Genomic DNA, 25723 nt, shown 5'->3' on the forward strand with positions numbered 1-25723 from the left:
TATAAATCTGTGTGGATTTGACAATAAAATAAATTCACCTCGTGTAGCCAATTCTTATTTTTAAAGTAAATAAAGATGTGTGCGGTACAATCATTCCAACCTGAAAAAAGAACCATTCAAAGAAATCATTAAAAGCCCAAATTCACCATGATATTCGTGGCCATGACGAGTGTATGCAACCTTCTGATCACAGCTGTACATACAGAGAGAGAGAGAGAAATACACACACACAGGTGTGCTCACTGCAGTATCAAGAGATAGGAATGAAAAAAGCAAGATAGAGCAGCAAAGCTTCCAGCAAGGTTTGGAAGGAGAGGTGGGCTTGACGGTAAGAGAGGCACAACATCTGAGAAAGGCCTTTGAGTTTCAGGCGGAGCAGCAGCAAGGCAGGAACAGAGTGAAAAGACAGACAAAGTGACACTATGAAGAAACCAGGACAATGAGACAGATAGAGAGGGGGAAAAGACTCTAAACATAATTTGATACCAACAGAAGTTTCCTACAGTATAAATTCTTTTTGGCAGATGAAATTAAAAGAAAGAGCAAAGCCCTTCATGGTGAACTAAACAATACCAACATGAGAGATGCAGAGAGGAAGCATTCAGACAAAAGGATTCCAGGCCCAAAAAAGTCTCTTACTGTAAAAAGCAGAAAATGTAAACTTCTTTTCACTTTAGAAATGTAGCTGCTGAAGTTGCCAGTTTGGACTAAACTACTATGTATATCATTATTGATTTTTATGGCCTTGTCATTTTTGCAAATTGCAGCAAAAGGCTTAAGTATCATCAACCTATTTTATCAATGGAGTGAAAATTGTAGGAGCAAAGTTCAAACACAGTAAATCGCCACCCAAAAAACAGAAAAGCACATTGGTAAAGCAATGAATGAGACATAAATTAATAAATAAATAATAAAACAGCCTGTCTAATTATAAACACTTAATAAATAATTTTTAAGCAAGCCAACATTGCCAACTTTCAAGTTTTGACTCAAAACAATACCTCTTTCCCCATCCTGGTGCTATATGTTGATCACAAATTTGCTTTAGGTTTATTTATGAAATTTAATGATTTTATAATGAACACTGAAGATCCTAACCATGTCCAATGATAACTGTACCTTATACCATTAAAAGTGTTTTCATTGTTACTGGTCATAGTTACTGTAATGACTATAGCATGAGATATGAGCAAATAATATCCCAAGGGGCCAATAAATAAATGGGGACTATTTTGGAGGCTTACATAAATAAGCTGAACTCAGTTATGCTCACAATTTAATTTTATATCTTTATAAACTCAACCCTTTACAAGAGGGTAACAGCTCCTATATGTAGTTAAGTCACGCATTGATACATGAAAAAGATTACTGCTACAGAAAGCAACTGTGGACAATATCTACAATAAATAAACGAATAAAAATAAAAACTTTAGAAAACAGATGAGACTTGTACACACAGTAAATTAAAAATGTCCTAATGGCTATAATAGAGAAGGCTAAACAAGTAATTAAACTGCAGCATGAAAACTGTGACTGTGTGTGACATTACCTGTCTGGAAAAAAGTAGAGGATAATATGCTGACAGATCTTTATCACTTGTGTGTCATGTTCATGAATGTTCATGCTCATATGGATCCTTCGGTTATATAACATTTACAAATTTAAGCAAAAAGTCAGTGGGAAGACTCCTATAAACAGCTGAAAGCAATAAACTGAACTCAATAAACTGAACTCCTGTGCTCAGCATTTTGTGCAGTCATTGTGCATGAAAGGTCTTCAGTTATTTTGGACTGTGTGTCCTTTTGCTGACTAAGGGCAAGCAAATTATTGACCAGCATGAGCCACACAAGGTAGAGCCTCAAAGCAAGTGTCTCATGCCAAAACCTTGACAGTTGGCAAACCTGAGCTGCTGCTGGTGGCTTCAAATGCACATGTAAACAAAAACGTCACACATTTCCTTTAATCAGCATACAACTGATTGGAACTCGGAAGGGGAAGGTTGCTAGAAACCCAAGCCTTTTGCAGCTTTGGCACATGCATTTGTGGGCTGCATGTGTGAAACCGCCCACTGTAGTGCTGAGCTGCAATGAGCTGCTGTTATAAAGACTTTAATCACCGCTGATAAATTTAGCTTGCTTCTGAAAAGCTTTTTTTTCCTCCAAATTCCTGCAAGAATGCCAATAGCTCTGGTAAAAAGCCACTGGCATAACATTTGATATTCTAAATGAAGCTCCTCTGTACACCTACTGCTCTGCAAAACTGCATTTCATTATCCTAATTTACCAGGTATTTCTCTCAGAAATAACAGAATAATAAAACTCATCATGAATCTGAGTTTGTGAACATATTCCGCATATCTTATGGAAAAAAAGTAAATAAAAAACAAACTGCAAAGCGCATTTCAAAAATATTTTAACAAATCACTTTCTGTAAATATGTTGCTATTCAGTAAACTGAGAAAATACCTGGTAAACAACATACTGTTCTGTGGTGAGGTTTACATGAGGACATTGGCACGTGTGTCTGGCAGTCGGAGCCCCACTAGCCCGCCGCCAACCAACACGGATGATGCCAGCAGAATGGGAATGGCCTTGGTGATGCCAACCAGAGAGCCAAAGATCAGGTTGCCCAGCACCGCTGCCAGCTTACACATAGCATTACAGAAGCCAAATCCTGTGCCCCTACAGACAAAGAGGAGAAGAGGGTTACAAATGTACAGTAAGTATGTCTCATTTGTTTCTTAACAACGTGAAACACCATGTTTTCTTAAAAATGCTGCTGCAAATATCCCAAATGTGCAGAAATTTAATTTCTATTCAGTTCTTGCTGTAGTCAAGGGCACCAGAAGAACTTTTGATTACTAATACAAAATCAAATCTCCTGATTGCCACCAGTTTAGAGAGCCAGAAAAAGCTGTAGATAATACAGAAGCCTTGGCATGTTTTTTACTATAGTTCATAATAAAAACTGACATGAGCCCTGAAACACAGTTTCTGATGCAATTTCTGCACCGGGTGTTTTATATGCCTTTGCTGTGTCTAACGTCTTGACCTCCAAATATGGTCTATGCAGCTTGATGTGGCTTCTATGAAAAGCATGGCTATTTCAAGGGATGGAAAGTTGAGAGACACTTCTGACACACATCATGGTGCATCTCATAGATTTGCAAGTTTCGTCTTGAGTATGGGCTCTCCATTTAGGCTCACATTAGTTGGTTTTTGCAGTGACGGGAAATAATAACTCCCTTCTGATATCTTCAACCTAAAGTAATGAACCTGTTTTGAAAATTTAAGTAGTAAAAAGTAGAGGTATTTACTGTATGTTAAACTGTAGGGAGTACAAATGATAAGTTGTCAGAAAAATAAATGCTCAAATAAGGGTGCCTGAAAATTCAACTTAGTACAAATTACAAAGTATTTGTACTTCTTTATGTCCAACCTGTGTCTAGAATTAAACAGTCGACTGTCGTGACAAAAAAAAAAAAAAACTTCCAGTACTGTGAAGTGACATTACAGTCTGTGAATGGGTCAGACTTTGGCTGTGAATGTCCTCAGTGTTTCACTAATAAAAGGTTTGAGGTTGCTACTTATCAAAGTAAATTTGAAATTATTTAACACTCCCAAAACTTCCCAACTTTGAAGCAGTGCTATAGCACAGCACTGCTTAGTTTTATTCAAAGATCAAAGCAAAACTTCCAAGCATGAGGAAAAACTCGATTTTTTGTTTTGTTGTTGTAATGTTTCTTGGCCTTAGGCCTCTGCAAGACTAGTTCTTGAAAAGTCTTGAAAAACAAGAAATAATAAAGACGTGTTCTTCTTTATCTTTCTTTCATATGGGGGAACTGACAAGACAAAATTTTGCACAAATATTGGTTTGCTCAGTGATAAAGCACAGAGCCACACTATTTCCTGTATTCTAAGTGCATATGCAGTAAGTGCACCACTCACCTCCTGTCTGTTGGGTATAGTTCAGTGGTGACCACATCCAGGGAGTTCCAGGCGGAGATACTGAGGCCGTTGTAGAGACAGAGCATGAAGATCATCATTGACTCGCTGGTGCCAAACCAAAGGAAGAAGCAGCTGATGCCTGATAGCACCATGGAACCTCCTGCAGAGCACAGCATGAGCTTTACATCTTAAACTTGAAATAACTTCATTCACGTCACTAGAGGTCACTGCAGGCACAAAAGCCAACTGCACATGACACTAGAACAACAAGGGGAAAAATTGCTATTCATATCCCACATCGAAAGGAAATCCTACCTAACATGCTTAGGCGTCCTATTTTGTCCATGAGGAGAGCAGAGACAATGTTTCCAGGAAGCACAGCCAACGTTCCCAGGAAGTTGACAAAATAGACCCAGTAGGCACTGTAATCGTCATCAAATGTCATCTGACAGCCTGTCTTGTTGTGGTGAAAAGAGCTGTTGATCACCCTTGAATTTGTCAACTTGGTGTCATCAATATCTGTAAATGTAGAAGATAAAAAGAAAGGTTTTACATGTTGACCCGGGATTAAAAGTTTGTATCTGACTGTCACCTTCTACTACCACTTGCTATTAACTCGAACAGTGGCAGACAAGACATTATGCATTGTAACATGGAAACCAACACCTAAGAGTATGTTCAAAAGCACAAAAGCACAAAAAAACACAAAGTGTTTTCTTTGTTATATCGAGACAAGAATGAGCTTTAATCTCAAATCTGATCATGACTCTTGGGCTCAAAACTACATAAAATACAACTAATTGAAAAAAGTGAACAATGTATATCCCAGAGGTGGGACCAAGTCATTGTTTTGCAAGTCTCAAGTAAGTCTCAAGTCTTTATCCTCAAGTCTCAAGTCAAGTCTCAAGTAATGTCAGGCAAGTCAGAGTCGAGTCTCAAGTCACTGGTGTAAAAGTCCGAGTCAAGTCACAAGTCTGAAACTTTGAATTTCAAGTCCTTTCGAGTCATTCAAAAAAACGAAAAAAAGCATGTTGCAGTTATATGCTAAATGTAAATATTAGACCATGTAATTTTAAAATCTGTGTTTTTCTCAACACATGACAAAATAGTGAACTTAGAAAATATACACAAATTGTGAAATTGCACCTCTTTAAAATGCAGCTCAATTAAACCTAGCTCCAAGAATAATTTTCACCGACAGTTCTGAGATAAGCTGCATGTTATTCTTGGATGCGGTTGTAGGACCGGCTTTAAAATCGCATGACAAAAATATCATACACATTAAAAAAAAACTGCATCACCAACATAGCCTGGACAACATTTGCTAGTTAGATGAAGTCAGCTATCTCATCGTAGCATATTTATATGCATATTTATAATTATACGGTTCTTGGAGTGAGTGCATACACTCATGAAGTTTAGTAACTTCAGGTCACTGCAACAAGCCCAGGTACAGTTTACCGACGGATGGGTGCAGGACCTTGAAATGCACCGTGTAGAACGAAAGACCATCGTACATATCATAAGTTTACCAGTCTCACAAATCGTCGTCATAAATACACATTCGTTAACCGTTTATTAATAGGACCTTTGAGCTCAACGATAATTAATTAGTAGTGGAAATAATTTCTGGTAGCATCACAGAAATGTAGCAGTGACAATAATATTGTATGCTGTAATCGTACTGGGCAATTAGTGATACAAAAAACCTGTTTTATCCTGTGAATAAAAGTATGTTTTTGTCAATGTACCATAATAACATAAGCGAAACGCAATATTGTGTCAGGACAATTCACTATTTATGCACAATAAATAAAGGAGCATAGCGCGACCATTTCTGTTCAGCGCCAGACTTGCTTGTAACCTATATCACCAATTATTTTATGAAAAATGACGTATTAACTACTAAAAAACACTGACCTTCGTGTAAATGCTTGGAGCAGACTAACCTGTGAGCTGGAGTGTTCTGGGACGTTATATTTGGTCTTTGAATGGCTGCAATCCAGGCCATCCGTCGCGTCTTTGTTACTTCGGAAACATGGCTCGAACAATTTCTCTTCAACGACGTAATCCGATAACAACCGATCTCTTTACCCGTCGGCTTCCCGTGGCTGTCATGCGACCGGCTATTGCAGTTAATAATACAACAGCTTCTTGCCATTTTTGTGTTTCTTTTTATCGCTGTATAACTGATTTCAATTGAAAGTCTGTGTGCGCTAGTACCTCTTGCCACGAGTTCCCAGAATCCTTTGCGGTTCTACCCGTGAATGACGTCACATTTTCAATCTCTATATAATATGCATGTTAAATTTTATATTTGGGGTAAAATATCAAGTCTTTTCAAGTAAACCGGTTCAAGTCCAATTCAAGTCCCAAGTCATTGGTGTAAAAGTCCAAGTCAAGTCACAAGTCTTAGAACATTTTTTCAAGTCAAGTCTAAAGTCATAAAATTAATGACTCGAGTCTGACTCGAGTCCAAGTCATGTGACTCGAGTCCACACCTCTGGTATATCCTAAGACCAGATGCAAGACGTGAAGAAGCAGACAGATAAATGTTAACATGGAGCTGACAAAAAGGGTAAACATAAAAATGACCCAAGAACACAAGAAAGTTAAAAAAAGAAGAAGATTATGAGTGTAACAAACAAGACATGATTCATTAATATGTTAGCTATTTGTTAGATTCAGATGTATTGATAGGCACATTTGATCAAAGCCATTCTTACTCCAGTCATGCCAGTTTAAACTAACTAGCAGAGGTGTGGACTCGAGTCACATGACTTGGACTCGAGTCAGACTCGAGTCATTAATTTTATGACTTTAGACTTGACTTGAAAAAATGTTCTAAGACTTGTGACTTGACTTGGACTTTTACACCAATGACTTGGGACTTGAATTGGACTTGAACCGGTTTACTTGAAAAGACTTGATATTTTACCCAAAATATAAAATTTAACATGCATATTATATAGAGATTGAAAATGTGACGTCATTCACGGGTAGAACCGCAAAGGATTCTGGGAACTCGTGGCAAGCGGTAGTAGCGCACGCAGGCTTTCAATTGAAATCAGTCACACAGCGATAAAAAGAAACACAAAAATGTCAAGAAGCCGTTGTATTATTAACTGCAATAGCCGGTCGCATAACAGCCACGGGAAGCCGACGGGTAAAGAGATCGGTTGTTATCGGATTACGTCGTTGAAGAGAAATTGTTCAAGCCATGTTTCCGAAGTAAGAAAGACGCGACGGATGGCCTGGATTGCAGCCATTCAAAGATCAAATATAACGTCCCAGAACACTCCAGCTCACAGGTTAGTCTGCTCCAAGCATTTACACGAAGGTCAGTATTTTTTAGTAGTTAATACGTCATTTTCATAACATAATTAGTGATATAGGTTACAAGCAAGTCTGGCGCTGAACAGAAATTGTCGCGCTATGCTCCTTTATTTATTGTGCATAAATAGTGAATTGTCCTGACACAATATTGTGTTTCGCTTCTGTTATTATGGTACATTAACAAAAACATATACTTTTATTCACAGGATAAAACAGGTTTTTTGTATCACTAATTGCCCAGTACGATTACAGCATACAATATTGTTGTCACTGCTACATTTCTGTGATGGGTACCAGAAATTATTTCCACTACTAATTAATTACCGTTGAGCTCAAAGGTCCTATTAATAAACGGTTAACGAATATGTATTTATGACGACAATTTGTGAGACTGGTAAACTTATGATACGTACGATGGTCTTTCGTTCTACACGGTGCATTTCAAGGTCCTGCACCCATCTGTCGGTAAACTGTACCTGGACTTGTTGCAGTGACCTGAAGTTACTAAACTTCATGAGTGTGTGCACTCAATCCAAGAACCGTATGATTATAAATATGCATATAAATATGCTACGATGAGATAGCTGACTTCATCTAACTAGCAAATGTTGTCCAGGCTACGTTGGTGATGCAGTTTTTTTTAATGTGTATGATATTTTTGTCATGCGATTTTAAAGCCGGTCCTACAACCGCATCCAAGAATAACATGCGGCTTATCTCAGAACTGTCGATGAAAATTATTCTTGGAGCTAGGTTTAATTGAGCTGCATTTTAAAGAGGTGCAATTTCACAATTTGTGTATATTTTCTAAGTTCACTATTTTGTCATGTGTTGAGAAAAACACAGATTTTAAAATTACATGGTCTAATATTTACATTTAGCATATAACTGCAACATTATTTTTTCGTTTTTTTTTTTTAAAGACTCGAAAGGACTTGAAATTCAAAGTTTCAGACTTGTGACTTGACTCGGACTTTTACACCAGTGACTTGAGACTCGACTCTGACTTGCCTGACATTACTTGAGACTTGACTTGAGACTTGAGGATAAAGACTTGAGACTTACTTGAGACTTGCAAAACAATGACTTGGTCCCACCTCTGCTAACTAGCTCCTTACTGTAGCATGTTTTGCCTGCTAGCTGAGAAAACTATAATTTGGGATTTGCCTGGTTTATGTGGCTAACAGTTAATTTGCCTGTCATTGCTAATGTAATTTGCTAATTGCAAATTTTTGAATTTCATTGACATTCCATGATGTGTTTATAAGTTGCTAAATAACTGCTAGCTTCTTCCTGTCTGAACAACCCTTTACATACAGTCCTCTAAAAAGCTAACAGCACTTAGCTTGATGGCTATGATGCTATGCATCATTAGAATACTGACTGCCTAAAAAGTTTGCTTGGACAGGATAGGAAATGACACCACAGTCCATTTAACATTACTACAGAGAGCCAAAGTACTGCAGTACTACCAGAGTTAATGATAATAATGGATTGGATTTATATAGCGCTTTTCTAGGCACCCAAAGCGCTTTACAATACCACTATTCATTCACTCTCACATTCATACACTGGTGGAGGCAAGCTACAGTTGCAGCCACAGCTGCCCTGGGGCAGACTGACAGAAGCGAGGCTGCCATATCGCGCCATCGGCCCCTCTGGCCAACACCAGTAGGCAAGTAGGGTAAAGTGTCTTGCCCAAGGACACAACGACCAGGACAGAGAGCCCGGGGATCGAACCGGCGACCTTCCGGTTACAGATGCGATTCCCAACCCCCTGAGCCACGGTCAGGGGTTTGTCTTCTCTGCAGGATAAAGGACTAAAGACTAAAAGACAGACAACAGCACAAATATAAACAACTACGATGCTGGTTCATGCTGTTTGAGTAAAATATCCATTGTGTGGCAGTTCTCTGGACAGAAACGCTTTATTGATGCCAGAGGAGAGTGGCTAGATGATCTCAAGGTGACAGGAAGGGGGGAGTAACTCAAATAATCACTCGTTAAATCCAAGGTATGCAGAAGAGCATCTCTCAAACACACAATACGTGAAATTCTGCTCTCTAGAGACACATTTCCAATTGCAAAAAGATTTCACATCTCATGGAGCATTACTGGCAAACCCGACATGCCCATGCTGTTGCTATATTCAGCGCTTTCCTGAGTGCTGAAGGGGACTGATTTTCTACCATGTGCTCCCTCAAGGTCTGATTCAGCTCCAATTCTCTCAGACCATTTAAAACACCTCTCCTGCCTTTGCCTTTTGGTTCAACTTGTTTCTTTGTCGGCCTTAAAATAACTGGATTACACTTTCATAACTTAGATTTATTAACAGTACAGTTTGACACTTTTGGTGCTGCTGCAATTTTAAATTTGTTCCTGAAAAAGAAAACAGTAATCAGCAAGACCGCCTTAGTAAAGAAAAATCCACATGCACAGAGAAATATTTCTAAATAACTGTCTGACTGAACAATCACATAAGAAAATGTATCTCTGCAGGAGTCATCATGTGGTTACAAACTGCCATTTTCAGTCCTCCCAAGCACAGCTTGGCCCACTTTTTTGTTGTTAAATAAAGTCACAGTTAGTTCAGAGAGGCAATCTGTGCAGGGGGCACAGAGGTTAAGCAGTAATTTAGAGGCATAAAGCAGAGGTATAAAATGCTCAAAACCATTCTTTCTTCTCTGAGCAAGAAGTTTGGATCCATAATGAACTGCCAGACAGAGGCGGGGAGCCTGAGTGAGACTTATGTATAAGGCAACAAGAGCCTAATAGGATTTTCTGGGTTGGAGAGAAGTGCCTTTGTTCTGGAAAGGCAGAAGAGAAGTGCCCTGAATAAGTGTGCATTTTACAGATGTGGTTTACCTGTGTTGTAAAAGAAGGAGTCTACAAAGGTACAGTTCCTGAAAAGGGATCCTACTGAGGAGACATCTTCAAAGTAGCAGTTGAGAAAAGATGAGTCGATGAACGTGACTGCCTTAAATCTCATACTGATGAACCTAAAAAATAAAAATAAAAATAGGAAGTGGACAAGGATGGAGTTATTGCAAGAAAGAAGCACCTACTGACAGCGATATGCAACACATATTATTGACAATTAGGGTGATGGCAGATAATTTTCCTTCAAACCAGGGAAATGCAGAGTCACTATTTCAGTGTCTGCACAGACAACAAAGGCAGGGATGAATTGCTGAATGCAAACCAAACGGTCCAATTTCAAACTTCTTAAGATGGAATATTAGAAATTAGATGTAACAAAGGCTGCTAGATGGAAGTGAATAGCTGCATTTAACCTGATATAAAACCTCAGCAGAAATTTGAAATATTTCTACTAACATTTTTTTATTTTTGGAGATACAAGGCCTTTTACTTTTTACTGAATTAATTAGGCATTGAGGACATCTGTAACTGAACAGATAAAGCACTTAAAACCAGAATGTATGATATTCTTTATAATACTAATACTAATATAATAATAATACTGTCCACTTCCATTTGAGTGTCTCAAACTGGGGAACTATGGATACAAATAGCTGTAATTCTACAACAATTCAACAGTTAATGCAATACTTTTGTTGAGCCCCTCAAATTAAAGTTGAAAGCCAGCACTTTAATCACATGATGTATTGGTTTGATTTAAGATTCACTGTGGTGCTAAAAGAGGCAAAATTACAAAAACAAAAAAGGTCACTGTCCTCCAGCAGAACCAGGAATTTCCCACTTCAGTTCACCCTCCATTCTCCACATTTTTTTTTATCATTCAGGAACAGCAAAAATAATAATAATAAATAAAAAAAATAATCCAAGTTGAATTTTATCGAAGTACTGGTCAGCATGACAGCATCAGGAAACTGTTTTTTTGTTGTTGTTTATTTTATCTTCAAAAAACATATTTATTCTGTTCAGTTCCACTCCATATTTTTCCATGGTCAGCTGCACCCCATCTACAGTGGATCTGTTCCCCACCAATGGTATATGTCCCACAGTTTGAAAACCACCAGCATCTCCTCCCTTCAGGATGTCTGGCCTTAGCAGTCAGTTATCTATGTGTGCTATTTCACACCACGATACACAGTACATGGTACTGTTTTTGATTTAATCTCTTATAATAAATGCATTCTGGTCTCCAGTGAGAAGGCAAAAAGAACAAAAACAGCATATCAATGTGTCTTCGCTCGGCTCTGTTTGTGAGAATTGTAACCAGGAGGAGGAGGAGGACCAGATGTGTGTATATGGGTGAGAGAGAGACCGTAAGAAAGAATAAGGAAGAGAGATAAGCTTTTTAATTTCCTGGTGGCAGACGAGAAAGAGGAAAGATTTATATTACCTGCAGTGGTGTGTTGTTTGTGGGAATGACAAATAGTACTGCTATCCCACAACAGGACAAGCAGCTTTAAACTCAACATTGTGCTAAAAGAGGCTTACAGGTTTAGATCACAATGTGTTACCCTGTAGCTAGTTTTAATAATTTCTCCCACTCTTGATATCGGTGTCTGAGAAAGCTGAAGATCACTGGAAAGTATTCAAATAGAAGTCAGTTTGTGCACCAAGCCTGGCGTACCTGTCATTTACAAAGACCCCATTTCTGTGGATCTGGTTCTCCAGGGTGAAGTTGAAAGTGAAGTCTTCAATGCGTTCATTGTTATGAATCTTCACTCTGGAGGCGTACTCGTCAGCTTGAAGGTGCTTGATGACATCTGGGAACCACACAGACAGCCCGTAGTACCTGAACACAGCAAAAGATTCTGTATTAAATTGCGTTACATATGGTCATTTTTAATAACCTCTAGTAATAGTCACTTTCTCTATTCTCCATCATCTTATTCTGCAGAATTGCGTTAAACAAACTGGTTAAAAGATCCACTGCTCTCTCTCATCTCCATACCTTCTCAGGTATCCCGTCTGGACCAACAGCTTTTCCATTCCGCATCCTTGTCATAGCTGACCACACTTTCTTTTTATTAATCCTCCACACTTGCTGATTCACCATCTTTGCTCCATCTCCACTTGTCTCTCTCTCTCATTTTCTTCAGTCATAAGCTCTTCGTAGTACTTCTGCCATCTTCTTAACACACTTTTTATACTTGCTAGCGCATTTCGATCTCAATCTTTAATCACCCTGACCTGCTGCACATCCTTTCTGGCTCTATCTCGCTGTCTAGCCAATCGATACGCGTTAGTTTCTCCTTCCTTAGTGCCCAGACTCACCTACAACTCAATATATGCTTTTTTTCATTTGCTTCTGTCTTTACCGTACAGCCAGGTTCCCAGTGCTCCTGTCTTTTTCTTTATTTTCTTTGCTAACATCTTTCTTTGAGTTGCTTTAGTCTTTCCATAAGGATCTATATTAAAAGAACATGAGTCAGATGCAACACTACTGCACAACATCTGCTGAGAAATATTTATCTGGGTGTACATATATGCAGATGGTTAGGTGGAAGGTAAAAGACATGAAACTGTCTTTGTTTAAATGATACTGCTTTGTCTAAATTGCCACAAAGTCATTAGGACAGTGCAGCGTTAACTGACCACAAGTTCAAAGCCATTGCCCTGATGTTGATGTTTTCTTGCAGAGGTAGAGTATGAGGTGTAATTGAATACCAGTTTTTTTAAACAAACAAACAAACAAACAAAAAAAAACATTGTATTTGACTTGGGGTTTCAAATGGAAAAAATCCAGTCAATCATAGAAAGCTTGCAACAGAAAAACTGTCATAAATATGATGTAAAATAAAAGCAATAAAAGACACAAATTAAATGTAATCTAACTGACCACGGCTCATCAGGCAGATATAAGTGAGAGAACATCTACTTTGGTGCCAAGGGCATAACAGAAATCTATATTAGCTATGCATCATCCAGAGCAAAAAACAGCATATCTGAACATGATCAAAGCCAACAGTAACAACACATTCAAAGTGCAGAAGTAGAACTATATGGGATGTGTAATAACTGTCTTACCCAAAGGACAAAGTAAACCAGACTGCAGCCAGCTTCATAGTGTTTTCTTTCACTGGGTGGTTGAAACATTTCATGAATGTCAACCAGATCTGATATAAAAGAAAAAGGTTTTGGTGAATTTTATTCATAGCAACCATAAATATTGACTATAAAAGAAAATGCAGCAACAAAAGTGAAGGTTAACAAACAGGACATAAAGAGTCTCCTACTCCTCTGAGTTCAGCCCTGATCTTGAAGAGGACCTTGAGTACAGGGTTGGCTGACTCATTCTGCATCTCTACCAGCTCATCCAACTGTTTGGGGATTTTTATCCTGTTCACCTGCAGGGGGAGACACTGATCAGTCATCTGCCAATGGCTTTGCAGCAGCAGGAATGATGAAGAGCAAAGCCCGGGGTGTACTCACAGTGAAGACTCTCTCTGGCTCTCCGCGGGCACGCATGTTCGTGTCATGGATGTGTTTGAGCACCATCCAGGCCTCGTCATGTTTACCCATCTGGGGAATAGTTATCATAATTTGGATATATATGCTGGATTTCAATATTAACACTCCACATACACAGTGAATAGCACATGTATGCAATTTATATATCTGTGTGTAAAGTCTATTTCATGTGTTGCACAGTGACCTTCACCTCTATGCCCCAACCCCAGCATCAGAATCTCCACACTGCTGTCCTAATAAGTAAGCTTATTAAGAAGAGCAGGCTGAAAATAAGCTTTTTGCTGTTCTCCTAGGAGAATGATTTTGTTTCATTTAATTTGTTCTTTTTGATAAAAGGATAATATAAAGCAATTATTGTACATAAACTTCAGTTTCATGCAAGGGCATCTAACAGATGGTATCCACTTTGTGAGAAAAAAAAAAGCTTCATTGTGTGCCAGTGATTTATTTTTTCTTTGCAGCTTTTTGTTAGGGAGGCAGCATCAGAGAGAGTGACTCTAAGAAACTGAAAAAACTGATAAAGGCTGGCTGAGCTCCATGGGGAATACTCTGAGGTCCATACATGTGTTGTGTAGAGAGGGAAGCACCACAAAGTGGTCAATGTAATGAACAACACTGCACACTCTTGCTACACATCATACTAGTTGGACAACAGGCTCTGTCAGAGGCTCCTTTAGACTTTTAGTCCTCCAAGGTGGTATAAAAGTCTAAAAGTGGGAAGCATTTAATGCTCACTGCAATAGCCATCTGGAGTTTAGGATTCCACTGTGTGTAGGGAGACTAGACTTCTCCATTGGTAACACATAAAAATGCATACTCTTTGTAACATCTGCTTTTAAGTTTAAAATTATAATTCTTTTTCTTTATTACACCCCAGTGGAAGTCTTAGTAGTACACTTTGCATCTCCCTCTATGAATATTTTATGTGTAATAATAAATAATGATCAGAAATAATAGAGGATAAATACATCTTCATAAAGTTTCAAATTCACCTGTTACAGTTTTACTTTCCATTTTCATGTTCTTTATATACACTGCTACAGTAGTGAGTGTTTAAGTTTCAAATAATGAGGTCAGCATATGTACAAGTAATTACTGTGATTTTGAGTTTTAACTAAATTCATCGCTTGCCTAATAGGGCGCTAAAGCTCACCTACCTGTAGTTTAATATGTATCTTAGTGGGCAGCCAATCAGAAAAAAGTTGACTTAAAAAGTGACATCAAGATTGTTTTTCACTACGGTCTGATTTTGTCTGATATCTACAAGAATCATAATTATTCTTTTCTTTAAATAATAAGGCTAATGGTTCTCTGTAAGAGTGTCTTTTCTTTATAATGAGGAAGACATGTTACCCAGTCCATCAGTGTGGCTCACTAATGTGATTTTAATTGAGCTTTATGGCAAAGAAGAATGAACAAGTTGCAAGCAAGCGGGAACAGTTCATATACTAAACATCTCCTTTACCTCCAGGTAGAAACGGGGGCTTTCAGGCATAAAAGTGAGAGCTACCACAGCAGAGACACAGGGCAGCGCACACACCACCACAAACACTCGCCAGCTGTGGAACTGGTAGGCTGATCCCATGCTGAAACTCCAGCCTGCACAGAGAACCATGCACACACAAGGACAGTTAGAAATAATGTGGCATAGCATCACGTTGTGAGCTCAGTCCCCGTTGCACAAGAAGACATAAAACTTAAATTCAAGCACACATGTATACTTGCTGTAGCTTTTTTTTTCTGTCCCTCAAGGTTGGACAGAAATGCAGTTAGTGGAATTATGTTAACTGCTAAATTCCCCATAGGTGTGAATGTGAGCGTGAATGGTTGTCTGTCTCTCTGTGTTAGCCCTGCATCAGCTTGGCAACCTGTCCACCCTATTGTAGCTGTGATAGGCTCCAAAACTGAGCATTGCATTAGTTCAGGTGGGCCATAAAGTCAAGTCTCTCAGCATTCCTGTCAGATCAGCTGATCTCACTGGCAGGCCACATGACTCTTTTCGACATCCAACTGGAAAATTTCTTAGGTGTGGTTATTTAAGCTGATTTAGCTGCTTTTACAAAACTGTGCCTGAAAAAAACAGTTTGTGGTGTCTAATGCACTGTATTCACAATTAAGAAAGATTTAATCCTCTACAAAATGTTATAATAATATTCTAGTAGAGATTCAACGAGTCCCCTTAGGATTTGGTCCCATAATAGAAAAAACAAAAGAGACAAAACATGATGTCTTTAAAATGATCTAATGAAAAAACAAAAATACTTTAATTATCACTTTCTAGCGATATGTTGGTCACTATGTGTTCTGAAAAAGAACAGAGATCTTTTGACACTGGCTCCATTCCAGTACTAAAATCTGAAAAACATCAAATACAAAAGTACTCTGTGATTTCTCTAAAAGTTTCAAAAGCTCCAAAGGACATTCTGCAAAGACCATCAACAAGTTGTAGCAATATATGATGGAGTACCTATATGTTTGGAAGCCATCCTGTCTACTCACACAGCAAAGTCTGTATGCAAAAATTAACAATAGAAAAGTGTATTAGCATGGACATACAAGTGTGTGTGCGCGTGTGCGTGGCCTGTGGCGCTGCTCTAGCCTGTACCAGTACAAACCTCATTAGGGGGATTATGGCTATAATGGACTAGAGGAGATGGCTGACTGATTCAGACACTCAGCAAGATTTATGTCCCTCCTCTACAGTAAGTGAACACTGCTGAAATACACATACAGTACACCGACACACACACACACGCGCGCACACACACACACTGTCCTTGGCCATTGCTTAGTGGTATCACACAAATTTTAAAGCATGTACATAGGGTACGTGCATAAACACAGACACACTTGCACACACACAAGCATGCACAAAGACTCACAGACAGAAAAGTCTTAAAGAGACACATGTTGCACTGTGACACACATCACACTTGAACTGGCCATTTTTTATTGTGATTTATGTGCTTCTTTACTTTAACCCATTTTTAGCACCTTAAAAAGCTAAAATCACACACACACACACACACACACACACACACACACACACACACACACACACACACACACACACACACACACACAGTTATCTACAAGTCAATGGAAGCACTGCGGCAGAACTTATTACCCACACATTGCTGCATCTTGTAGAAAAAATGTGTTACAACACTGGCGTCTAATCAATTGACCTCAATTATAAGCCCTCTCACACTCAGTCGCTCCTGCACTCTGACGGCCACTGGAGAGCTTTAGAATGTAAGCTTCTATCTTTAGATTCTTAGGAGCCATTTATGACCTATAAGACAGAAATATCTTTCTGTGTATGCTTGTGAGCTTCACCGCACACTAATTTTTATTCTTTTTTTCTCATTAAACAGTTACTTCTAATTTTTGGTACTTATACATAAGTAGTAGTACTTGCAGGGACAGAACACAATGCAACTATTTTTACCCGCTGACTCAGAGACATACTGAGTTTAGCTCTGTTTTACAATAACAGTATTCTACTGGCAAAATCGTTGTAAAGCATTTATGAGAAATCCCATGTATTTGTCACGGAGATGTCCATTTATTGCTGTATCACTTTAAAAATGTGTCGCAGAGGGTTCTGCGGCACCCACTGCTGGATAGTATATGGCCTGCGTGTCTATACAAATTCTTTAAGTTAAAAGTAAATAAATGAATACATACATTAAAGAAAATACATTTATGTTATGAATTTATTTGCAGATTATTTTTCACATTCTACTGATATTTTGATATCACTAAGAGTTTAATAGGAAAGCTAAGGTGCTTACTTGCCATGTGTAGTCAGTACTGTCATGGTCTTTAATTTTCTATTTGTATTTGCTGAGTCCTGGTCCCTGTTTTGATATTGTGTTGTCCAGTGTTTCTTTATAGTTACTTCCATCTGTCTTTTCTGTATTTTTGTTACCACTTCTTTCCTCCTTATTGCCATTTCCTGTTGTTTAGGTGCCTTTTCTCTAGTTTCACAGTAGTAGTTCCTAAAGGTAGATACTGTTACTTTACTTTACTGCATGGGTGCTGGGAATGGGAAAAAAGCTCAATGTGAACTATTTTCAAAAGTGTGAGCCCAAAATTCAAAATTTCTCCAAGTTCATTCAGTGTGAAATGAAATCAGAGGTAGTGTTTATGAAATGTGAAGCTGCACAGACTGAAGAAGTTTGCACTTCCTCAACATGTTTTCTTTACCTGCTTAAAAAGTTGGTGTTGTAGCTTCATTCTAAATAAAGAACACCACTTGGTGTAGGAACTTAATCAACCCTGTGCCCCCACACTATAGTGTCACACAGTCACAGAATAGTCTCCAGCAGAGACAACATCCTGATGGCCAGTGTCCAAGAGCAAACTCCATTATATCTGATCACCAGGACCATGGCAAACAAGAAGCTTTCCTCCTCCTCCTCCTCCTCTCCTCCTCTGCTCCTCTGTTGTGTAACAGTTTCACTCTCTCACTCTGTCTTTGTTTTGCCTCCCTTTAGCCCTCTCCTGTATCCCTTCACCTTTTGATTATCCCCGATGCAGGCCTCATAAATCAGAGCCCTCTTCGCTTCTCTTTTGCCATGTCTTCCTAATCTATTTCTCTGCTCCTCTTTCTTTATCTGCAGCCCCCCATTCCTGATTGATTTCAGTTAGCTCATTTTTTGTTCATATGCTCTGACACACCTCCTCTCCTTCACTATATGAGATTAACTATATGAGTCAACTTTTTGCATTTTTTTCACAACCTCAAACAGTTTGTCATAAAATTCCAATAAATGAGCAAAACCATTGGTTTTCAATTATAGTCTCCTAAAAGGATTTGATTAAAAAGAATGCTCTTTTAAAATAAAAATGCTGTATGTCCAGATGAACCTTGCTTGCCTAACACAACTCTGTACATTTTAGTGCCCTTCATGTATATATTTATTGTGCAGACTGACAGACACTTTGTTGCTTTTTTGTGCTGCTGTTATTGCTGTGGTTTCCACCTACATCGCCACCTGCTATGTGTTTGTGTGCCCCCCTGATGGGTCTTGATTTCTAAATTAAGCCCCACGATGGGGGAATTATTTGCGAGGCTCACTGGATGTTATGTATCGTGTTGTGATGTGCATGCCTTACTACTGCAGGGGGTATCATCAAGAGTGGAGCAGTACCGCCAAGTCCGACGTTAATGCCTTTTCTTTTTGCAGTAATGTTCAAACTGGTGATGTGAGTCTCTCCTAACAGTGGGAAACCTCTCCACTTTGGAACCTGGGCCAGTAAAGTTGCGAGCACATTGCATCACTTTGCCCTTACTTTAAACGCAGCAATGTCAGCTTTTGCTTACACTTTGTGTTTCTTTCTCTGTGTGTGTGTGTGTGTGTGTGTGTGTGTGTGGGTGTGTGTGCATGTGTGTGTTCCTCATGTAAAAAGCAAAAAATAACATATATGATATAGATTGTTTTTTAGGTATGTAGCACTTTTTTACTCTGAGTACTTAAAGTCTCATTCTCCCAATCACACACACATTCACACAAACACCATATCTACAACTCACACACATACTCACACTCCAGTGGATGCATCAGGGGGAACTTGGAGTTGATCTAGCATACTTCGACACGCAATCCATCAACTCTTTTTTTTTTTTTTTTGGTATTTAAAACTTTATATTCAGTCATGTATTTTTTTTTTTTTTTTTGCATGTCCCATTTGGCTCTTTTGCCATCAGAATTATTGTCTAAAGGCGAAGAAAGATGCCCAACGGATTTACTTTACCAAATAGACCATCCCAGCCTTGCCGTAATGGTCTATTTGATTAACCTTTTATTGTTTATTTTATTTTATTTTATTTTCACTTGCTAAATACGGGACAGATTTGACTGGGGAAAAGAAAGGGGAAAAAGAAAGAAGGAAAGAAAAACAGCGGGGAAGAGGGACGGGGATAAAGGGCAAAAAACAAAAACCAACAAAATAAGCAGACAAAAAAGACATATATCAATCACCTGGATCACCTGTTGAGAAAGAAAAAAGAGAAAACAAGCAGAAGAAAAGAAAGAGCAACATAATAAACAACATCACGATGATATATGGGAATATAACAGTAAATACTAAATATTAAACATTATTGTGCAGCACGTAAGATCGACAGCGCACAGTGTGCTTTGAGGTAGGAGCCAAAAAAGGGTGTAGTTTGTGTGTGTGAGCACCCGTGTGTACACCTGTGAGCATGAACACGCTTGTTTTTAAAAGGTTCCTTCATGTAATGATCTGCTAGAGGGTGTGGAGAGCCATAGCCCCGTCCTCCAGGGCATGAAGCAGGTATGGAGGAGATCAAAACTCCAGACATCCAGAGGCCCTCAGAACACAAGAGACCAAGGAAGACCAACAGAGGGGCAGCCGCACCACTATCCCAGAAAGAGCTGAGGAGAGCCCCAGATGAGGGGTCACTCATCTGGGGCCCGTGAGCTCCGCCGGCAGCCAGCTGTGCCTATATGTATGTGTTATGAGAGTGTGAGTAATGTGAATGTCTAAGTTGTGGGATAAAATTTAGGCACAGGCAGCCAGAAGGGGACAGAGGGGGGGAAGCCTCCCCTGCACCCTGGTGACACACCTTTACCCCAAGGCCCTGCATGTGTGGGTGATTCATAGGTGATTCGCCCTACCTCTTGAGCCACAGCCGCCTCGTTATGCAAGGTGGAATTTAAAAGATGGATATGCCCACTACAACGTCTCACGCTGGTTAGTGAAAACCTTGAACTAGGTATTTTGTCATCACCATTTTGTGATAAGCAAGGGATGACACTCACTGTTAAGTTGAGAAATACTACGTAGCCATTGGTTAGAAAGTTGAAACTGACAAATTTTGAGGAACCTGTGTATCTTTATTTTATCCTGCTCTCTGACTCTAATAATTAATACTTATAATAGAGAGAACAAGATGGCGCCGAGTATGGCAGCCTTGTCGCGAGCTCCCCCAAGCAACAGCTTTTTTCTGTGTTTAATTTTACTTTTCCTTCATTTTTTCACGAGTAGCACATGTCTCCTTGTGTACGACCGACAAACCTTACTGGACATAAAAGACGGTCTTTCTTATAACTTTCCGGAGTTCAAGTTTTGCAACACGGACGCTCCGTTTGCAGACCCCCCATTCATCTCACCTGAGACGCCTTTGTTCTCTGGCCCTGGAGGCCGCAAACGCCGACGCAGAGGGAGAAGATCTGGCGTTCTGGTTCGACTGAGACGGCGCACTAACAGACCACCATTACCCAGTTTATTACTGGCTAATGTGCAGTCTCTGGAGAACAAGCTGTGCGAGCTTCGGGCACGGATCTCATTCCAGCGAGAGATGCGGGACTGCTGCGTGATCTGCCTCACAGAAACCTGGCTATCGGACAAGCAATACAACTACCGGGGTTCTCCGTGCATCGCGCGGACAGGTCACAGGATCTTACTGGGAAAAGCAGAGGCGGTGGTGTGTGTTTCATGATCAACAACAGCTGGTGTGATTATGCGAACGTGCACCCGGTCAAATCCTTCTGCTCACCGGACCTGGAGTACCTGATGATTAAGTGCCGGCCATTCTGGCTACCGAGGGAATTTACAGCAGTGATTATTACGGCTGTTTACATTCCCCCACAAGCCGACACTGACCGAGCACTCAGGGAACTGTACAGCGCGATCAGCAGCGAGGAAACCGCACACCCAGAGGCGGCGTTTATCACAGCCGGAGACTTTAATAAGGGAAACCTGAAGAAAGTCTCACCCAAACTCCACCAACACATCCACTTTAACACTCGTGGAGATCGGCTACTCGACCACTGCTACACCTCTTTCCGGGATGCGTACAAAGCCCTCCCCCGCGCCCCATTCGGCCAATCAGATCACCGCTCCATCCTGCTCCTGCCCGCCTACAGGCAGAAGCTGAAACAGGAAGCTCCAACCCGGAGGGCGGTGCACTGTTGGACGGACCAATCGGAGTCTGCGCTGCGGGACTGTTTTGATCACGCGGACTGGGAAATGTTTCACGTGGCTGCTAGGGACATTGATGAATACACAGACTCAGTCTGCGGATTTATCAGGAAATGCGTGGAAGATGTCGTCCCATCCAGAACAGTTAAATCCTTCCCAAATCAAAAACCCTGGATTAACGGAGATGTTCGCGCGGCACTGGCGGCACGGAGCACCGCCTTTGCCTCCGCGAACACATCGGACTACAAACACGCACATTACCAACTCCGGAAGACGATCAAAGCAGCCAAACGTGAGTACAGGGACAGGGTGGAGCAACAGTTTGACAACCCTCGGAGTATGTGGCAGGGACTAAACACGATCACAGACTTTAGAGGGAAAACCAGCACACCGCAGACCACGGCCTCTCTGTGTGAGGATCTAAACGTATTCTACGCTAGATTCGACACAGCGAACACCATGAGACCGGACAGTGTGCGCACCGCGGATGACGTCAGTGCGCACACTGTGTCTGAGGAGGATGTGCGGAGGTGCTTCAGGAAGGTGAACGCACGCAAAGCTACTGGTCCGGACGGGATTCCCGGCCGCGTCCTCAAGTCATGCGCAGCTCAGCTGGCTGGAGTGTTCACGCACATCTTCAACCTTTCCCTCTCTCTGTCTGTAGTCCCAGCCTGCTTCAAAATGGCCACCATCGTCCCTGTACCCAAATCCTCCACCATCTCCTCATTGAACGACTGGCGACCTGTAGCCCTGACCCCCATCGTAAGCAAATGCTTCGAGAAGCTGGTCAGGGACTTCATCTGCTCTGCACTACCCGACTCACTGGACCCTCTACAGTTCGCATACCGCCACAACAGGTCCACTGATGATGCCATAGCCCTGACACTACATACTGCCCTGTCACACCTGGAGAAGAGAGACACGTATGTGAGGATGCTGTTTGTAGATTACAGCTCAGCATTCAATACCATCGTTCCCTCGAAGCTGGACAGGAAACTGCAGGATCTAGGACTGAGCAGCTCCCTCTGCAGCTGGATCCTTAGCTTCCTGTCTGACAGACGCCAAGTGGTCAGACTGGGCAGCATCACCTCATCCCCCATCACACTGAACACTGGTGCTCCACAGGGGTGTGTACTGAGCCCTCTCCTGTACTCACTCTACACCTACGACTGCACAGCCACTAACAACTCCAACATCATTGTGAAGTTTGCGGACGACACTACAGTGGTGGGTCTTATCACCAATGGTGATGAGACGGCTTACAGGGAGGAGGTCAGCGCCCTGACCCACTGGTGTCAAGACAACCATCTCACCCTCAACGTCGCAAAGACAAAGGAGTTGATAGTGGACTTCCGGAGGTGCAGAGAAGTACACACCCCCATCACCATCAACGGCGCTGCTGTGGAGAGAGTGAGCAGCTTCCGGTTCCTTGGTGTACATCTGGCTGAGGATCTTACGTGGTCAGTACACACAAACAAAATAGTGAAGAAGGCGCAGCAGCGCCTCTTCTTTCTCAGGAGACTGAAAAGATTCGGCATGAGCCCCCGCATCCTCAGGACCTTCTATCACTGTGCTATTGAGAGCATCCTCACTGGATGCATCACCACCTGGTATGGCAACAGCACCGCCTACAACTGCAAAGCTCTCCAGCGAGTAGTGCGGTGCTCTGAACGGATAATTGGAGGTGAGCTTCCCTCCCTCCAAGACATCTACAGGAAGCGGTGCCTGAGGAAAGCAGGGAGGATCATCAAGGACTCCAGTCACCCCAGCCATAAACTGTTCAGACTACTTCCCTCAGGAAGGAGGTTCTGCAGCATCCGGTCCCGTACCAGCAGACTGAGAGACAGCTTTTTCCATCAGGCCATCAGACTGCTGAACACGTCATAGACACCTCACCTTCACTACTGGAACTTTAACATTATGCACTCCATACTGTACAGTAATGCCACTGTTTTGCACAATATATAATATACTATTATATATTGTACATATATTTATTAGTTTCAGATGTAGCCATTCTTGTATTTTGCTTGTTTACATTATTGTATTTTGCACAACTCTGTTGCTTGTGAAGCTCGCACACAAGAATTTCACTCACATGTGCTGTACCAATGTACCTGCACATGTGATGTGACAATAAAAGTGATTTGATTTGATTTGATAATAATTTCTAAAAGAATGTAATCAATATTAATTTAATTTAGCAATTGATACATAAACTTGTATACAACCTGCAATTTAAAAAAAAAAAAATTAGCAATCAAATTAAAACGGAGGGTAGGCAGAGGAAGTGGTGGTGGGATATACTGAATTAAATGTGATGTCAGCACGTTACATTCTAGCACATAAAATGTGTTATCCACATCGAAACTATTCTTTCACTTGAAAGAGTAGTTGATCTGAACTAACTAACAGATCATCTGCAAAAGAATGGCTTATTTGAAGAGTTTCAGTCAGATTTCAGAGCTCATCACAGTACAGAAACATGTTTAATGAAGGTTACAAATGACCTTCTTATTCCCTCTCACAGTGGACTCATCTCTGTGCTTGTCCTGCTAGAATTCAGTACAGCGTTCGATACTGTTGACCATAATATCCTATTAGCGCGATTAGAGCATGCTGTAGGTATTACAGGTACTGTGCTGCAGTGGTTTGTATCATATCTATCTAATAGACTCCATTTTGTTCATGTAAATGGAGAGTCCTCTTCACACACTAAGGTTAATTATGGAGTTCCACAGGGTTCAGTGCTAGGACCAATTCTGTTTACATTATACATGCTTCCCTGAATAATCAGTCCCCATCTTATCTTAATGACCTTATAGTACTATATCACCCATTAGAGCACTTTGCTCTCGCACTGCAGACTTACTTGTTGTTCATAGAGTATTTAAAAGTAGAATGGGAGGCAGAACCTTCAGTTTTCAGGCTCCACTTCTATGGATCCAGCTTCCAGTTTGGATTCAGGAGAAGACACTATCTCTATTTTAAGATTAGGCTTAAAACTTTCCTTTTTGCTAAAGCATATAGTTTTGGCTGGATCAGGTGACCCTGAATCCTCCCTTAGTTATGCTTTTATGCTTTAATCCCATGATGCACTGAGTATTTCTTCTTCAGTCACCTTTCTCACTCGCTATGTGTTAATAGACCTCTCTCCACTGAATCATACTTGTTATTAATGTCTGGCTCTCTTCCACAGCATGTCTTTTATCCTGTCTTCCTTCTCTCTCCCCAGCCAGTTACAGAAGATGGCCGCCCCTCCCTGAGCCTGGTTCTGCCGGAGGTTTCTTCCTGTTAAAGTTTTTCCTTCTCGCTGTTACCAAAGTGCTTGCTCATAGGGTGTCATATGATTGTTGGGTTTTTTTTTTCTTTATGTATTATTGTTTGGTCTAGGTTGCAATATAAAGTGCTTTGAGACGATGCTGTTGTGATTTGCCATGGTATAAATAAAACTGAATTGAACTGAATTGTTAAAACAGAACTGAACAGAAATGAAGTTGATGACGAATACCTGGACAATAACATCGTAGTTACTGGCAGGTTTTAGGTATGTTAACAGATGGTTTCATTTAACCACCTGCAAAATATGTGTTTTAAGTAATTGCCTGCTGGTGAAAAATATGAAATATTATGCAAAATATTACAAAGCATCTACATAGTTAACCTTACTGGCTATTTTCCAGTCTCAAGGCCCGTTAGAGGGTAGCTTATCTTTTGTTTGTCTGTGAAGGTTCTCAGTCATCCAGGTCATCGTAGTCTAAGGAGCTTGGAAAGAAAAGCGTCTGGACTTCTTTAAGTTGCTTGAAGACGTTTCACCTCTCATCCGAGAAGCTTCTTCAGTTCTAAAGGTCAAATGGTGGAAAGACCCAGATTTAAACCCAGTGGGAGTGACCCCCCACAGAAGGACAAAGGACCCCCTGATGATCCTCTACCGGACTTTGGTAAGTTCACCAGTGAAGACACAAAGGATAACTGTTTGCCTTTCCTGGACTATGCTGTGCACATAGAAGAGAATGGCAACCTCAACATTGAAGTTTACCGGAAGCCCACACACACGGACCAGTAACTCCTCTTTGACT

The 25723-nt window shown here is 40.6% G+C and overlaps 1 protein-coding gene across 1 annotated transcript in view; it reads right to left on the reverse strand.

Annotated features, from left to right (window-relative positions):
* Window positions 1-2497: 2497 nt before the first annotated feature.
* Window positions 2498-25723, reverse strand: part of LOC146629324 (synaptic vesicle glycoprotein 2C-like) — a 65054-nt gene continuing 41828 nt past the window's right edge. The window contains exons 4-12 of the mRNA XM_085360006.1: window positions 15154-15287; window positions 13650-13739; window positions 13454-13564; window positions 13245-13333; window positions 11845-12009; window positions 10149-10282; window positions 4263-4466; window positions 3948-4107; window positions 2498-2681 (exon numbers count right to left, since the gene is read on the reverse strand). Coding sequence (XP_085216132.1) covers window positions 2498-2681; window positions 3948-4107; window positions 4263-4466; window positions 10149-10282; window positions 11845-12009; window positions 13245-13333; window positions 13454-13564; window positions 13650-13739; window positions 15154-15287 — 1271 coding nt within the window. The remainder of the gene's footprint in view (window positions 2682-3947; window positions 4108-4262; window positions 4467-10148; window positions 10283-11844; window positions 12010-13244; window positions 13334-13453; window positions 13565-13649; window positions 13740-15153; window positions 15288-25723) is intronic.

This window comes from Diplotaxodon limnothrissa, linkage group LG7 (genome assembly GCF_057381915.1).
Source record: "Diplotaxodon limnothrissa isolate DT_005_m linkage group LG7, D_limnothrissa_male_GT1.1, whole genome shotgun sequence".
In the NCBI taxonomy this organism is placed as follows: Eukaryota; Metazoa; Chordata; class Actinopteri; order Cichliformes; family Cichlidae; genus Diplotaxodon; species Diplotaxodon limnothrissa.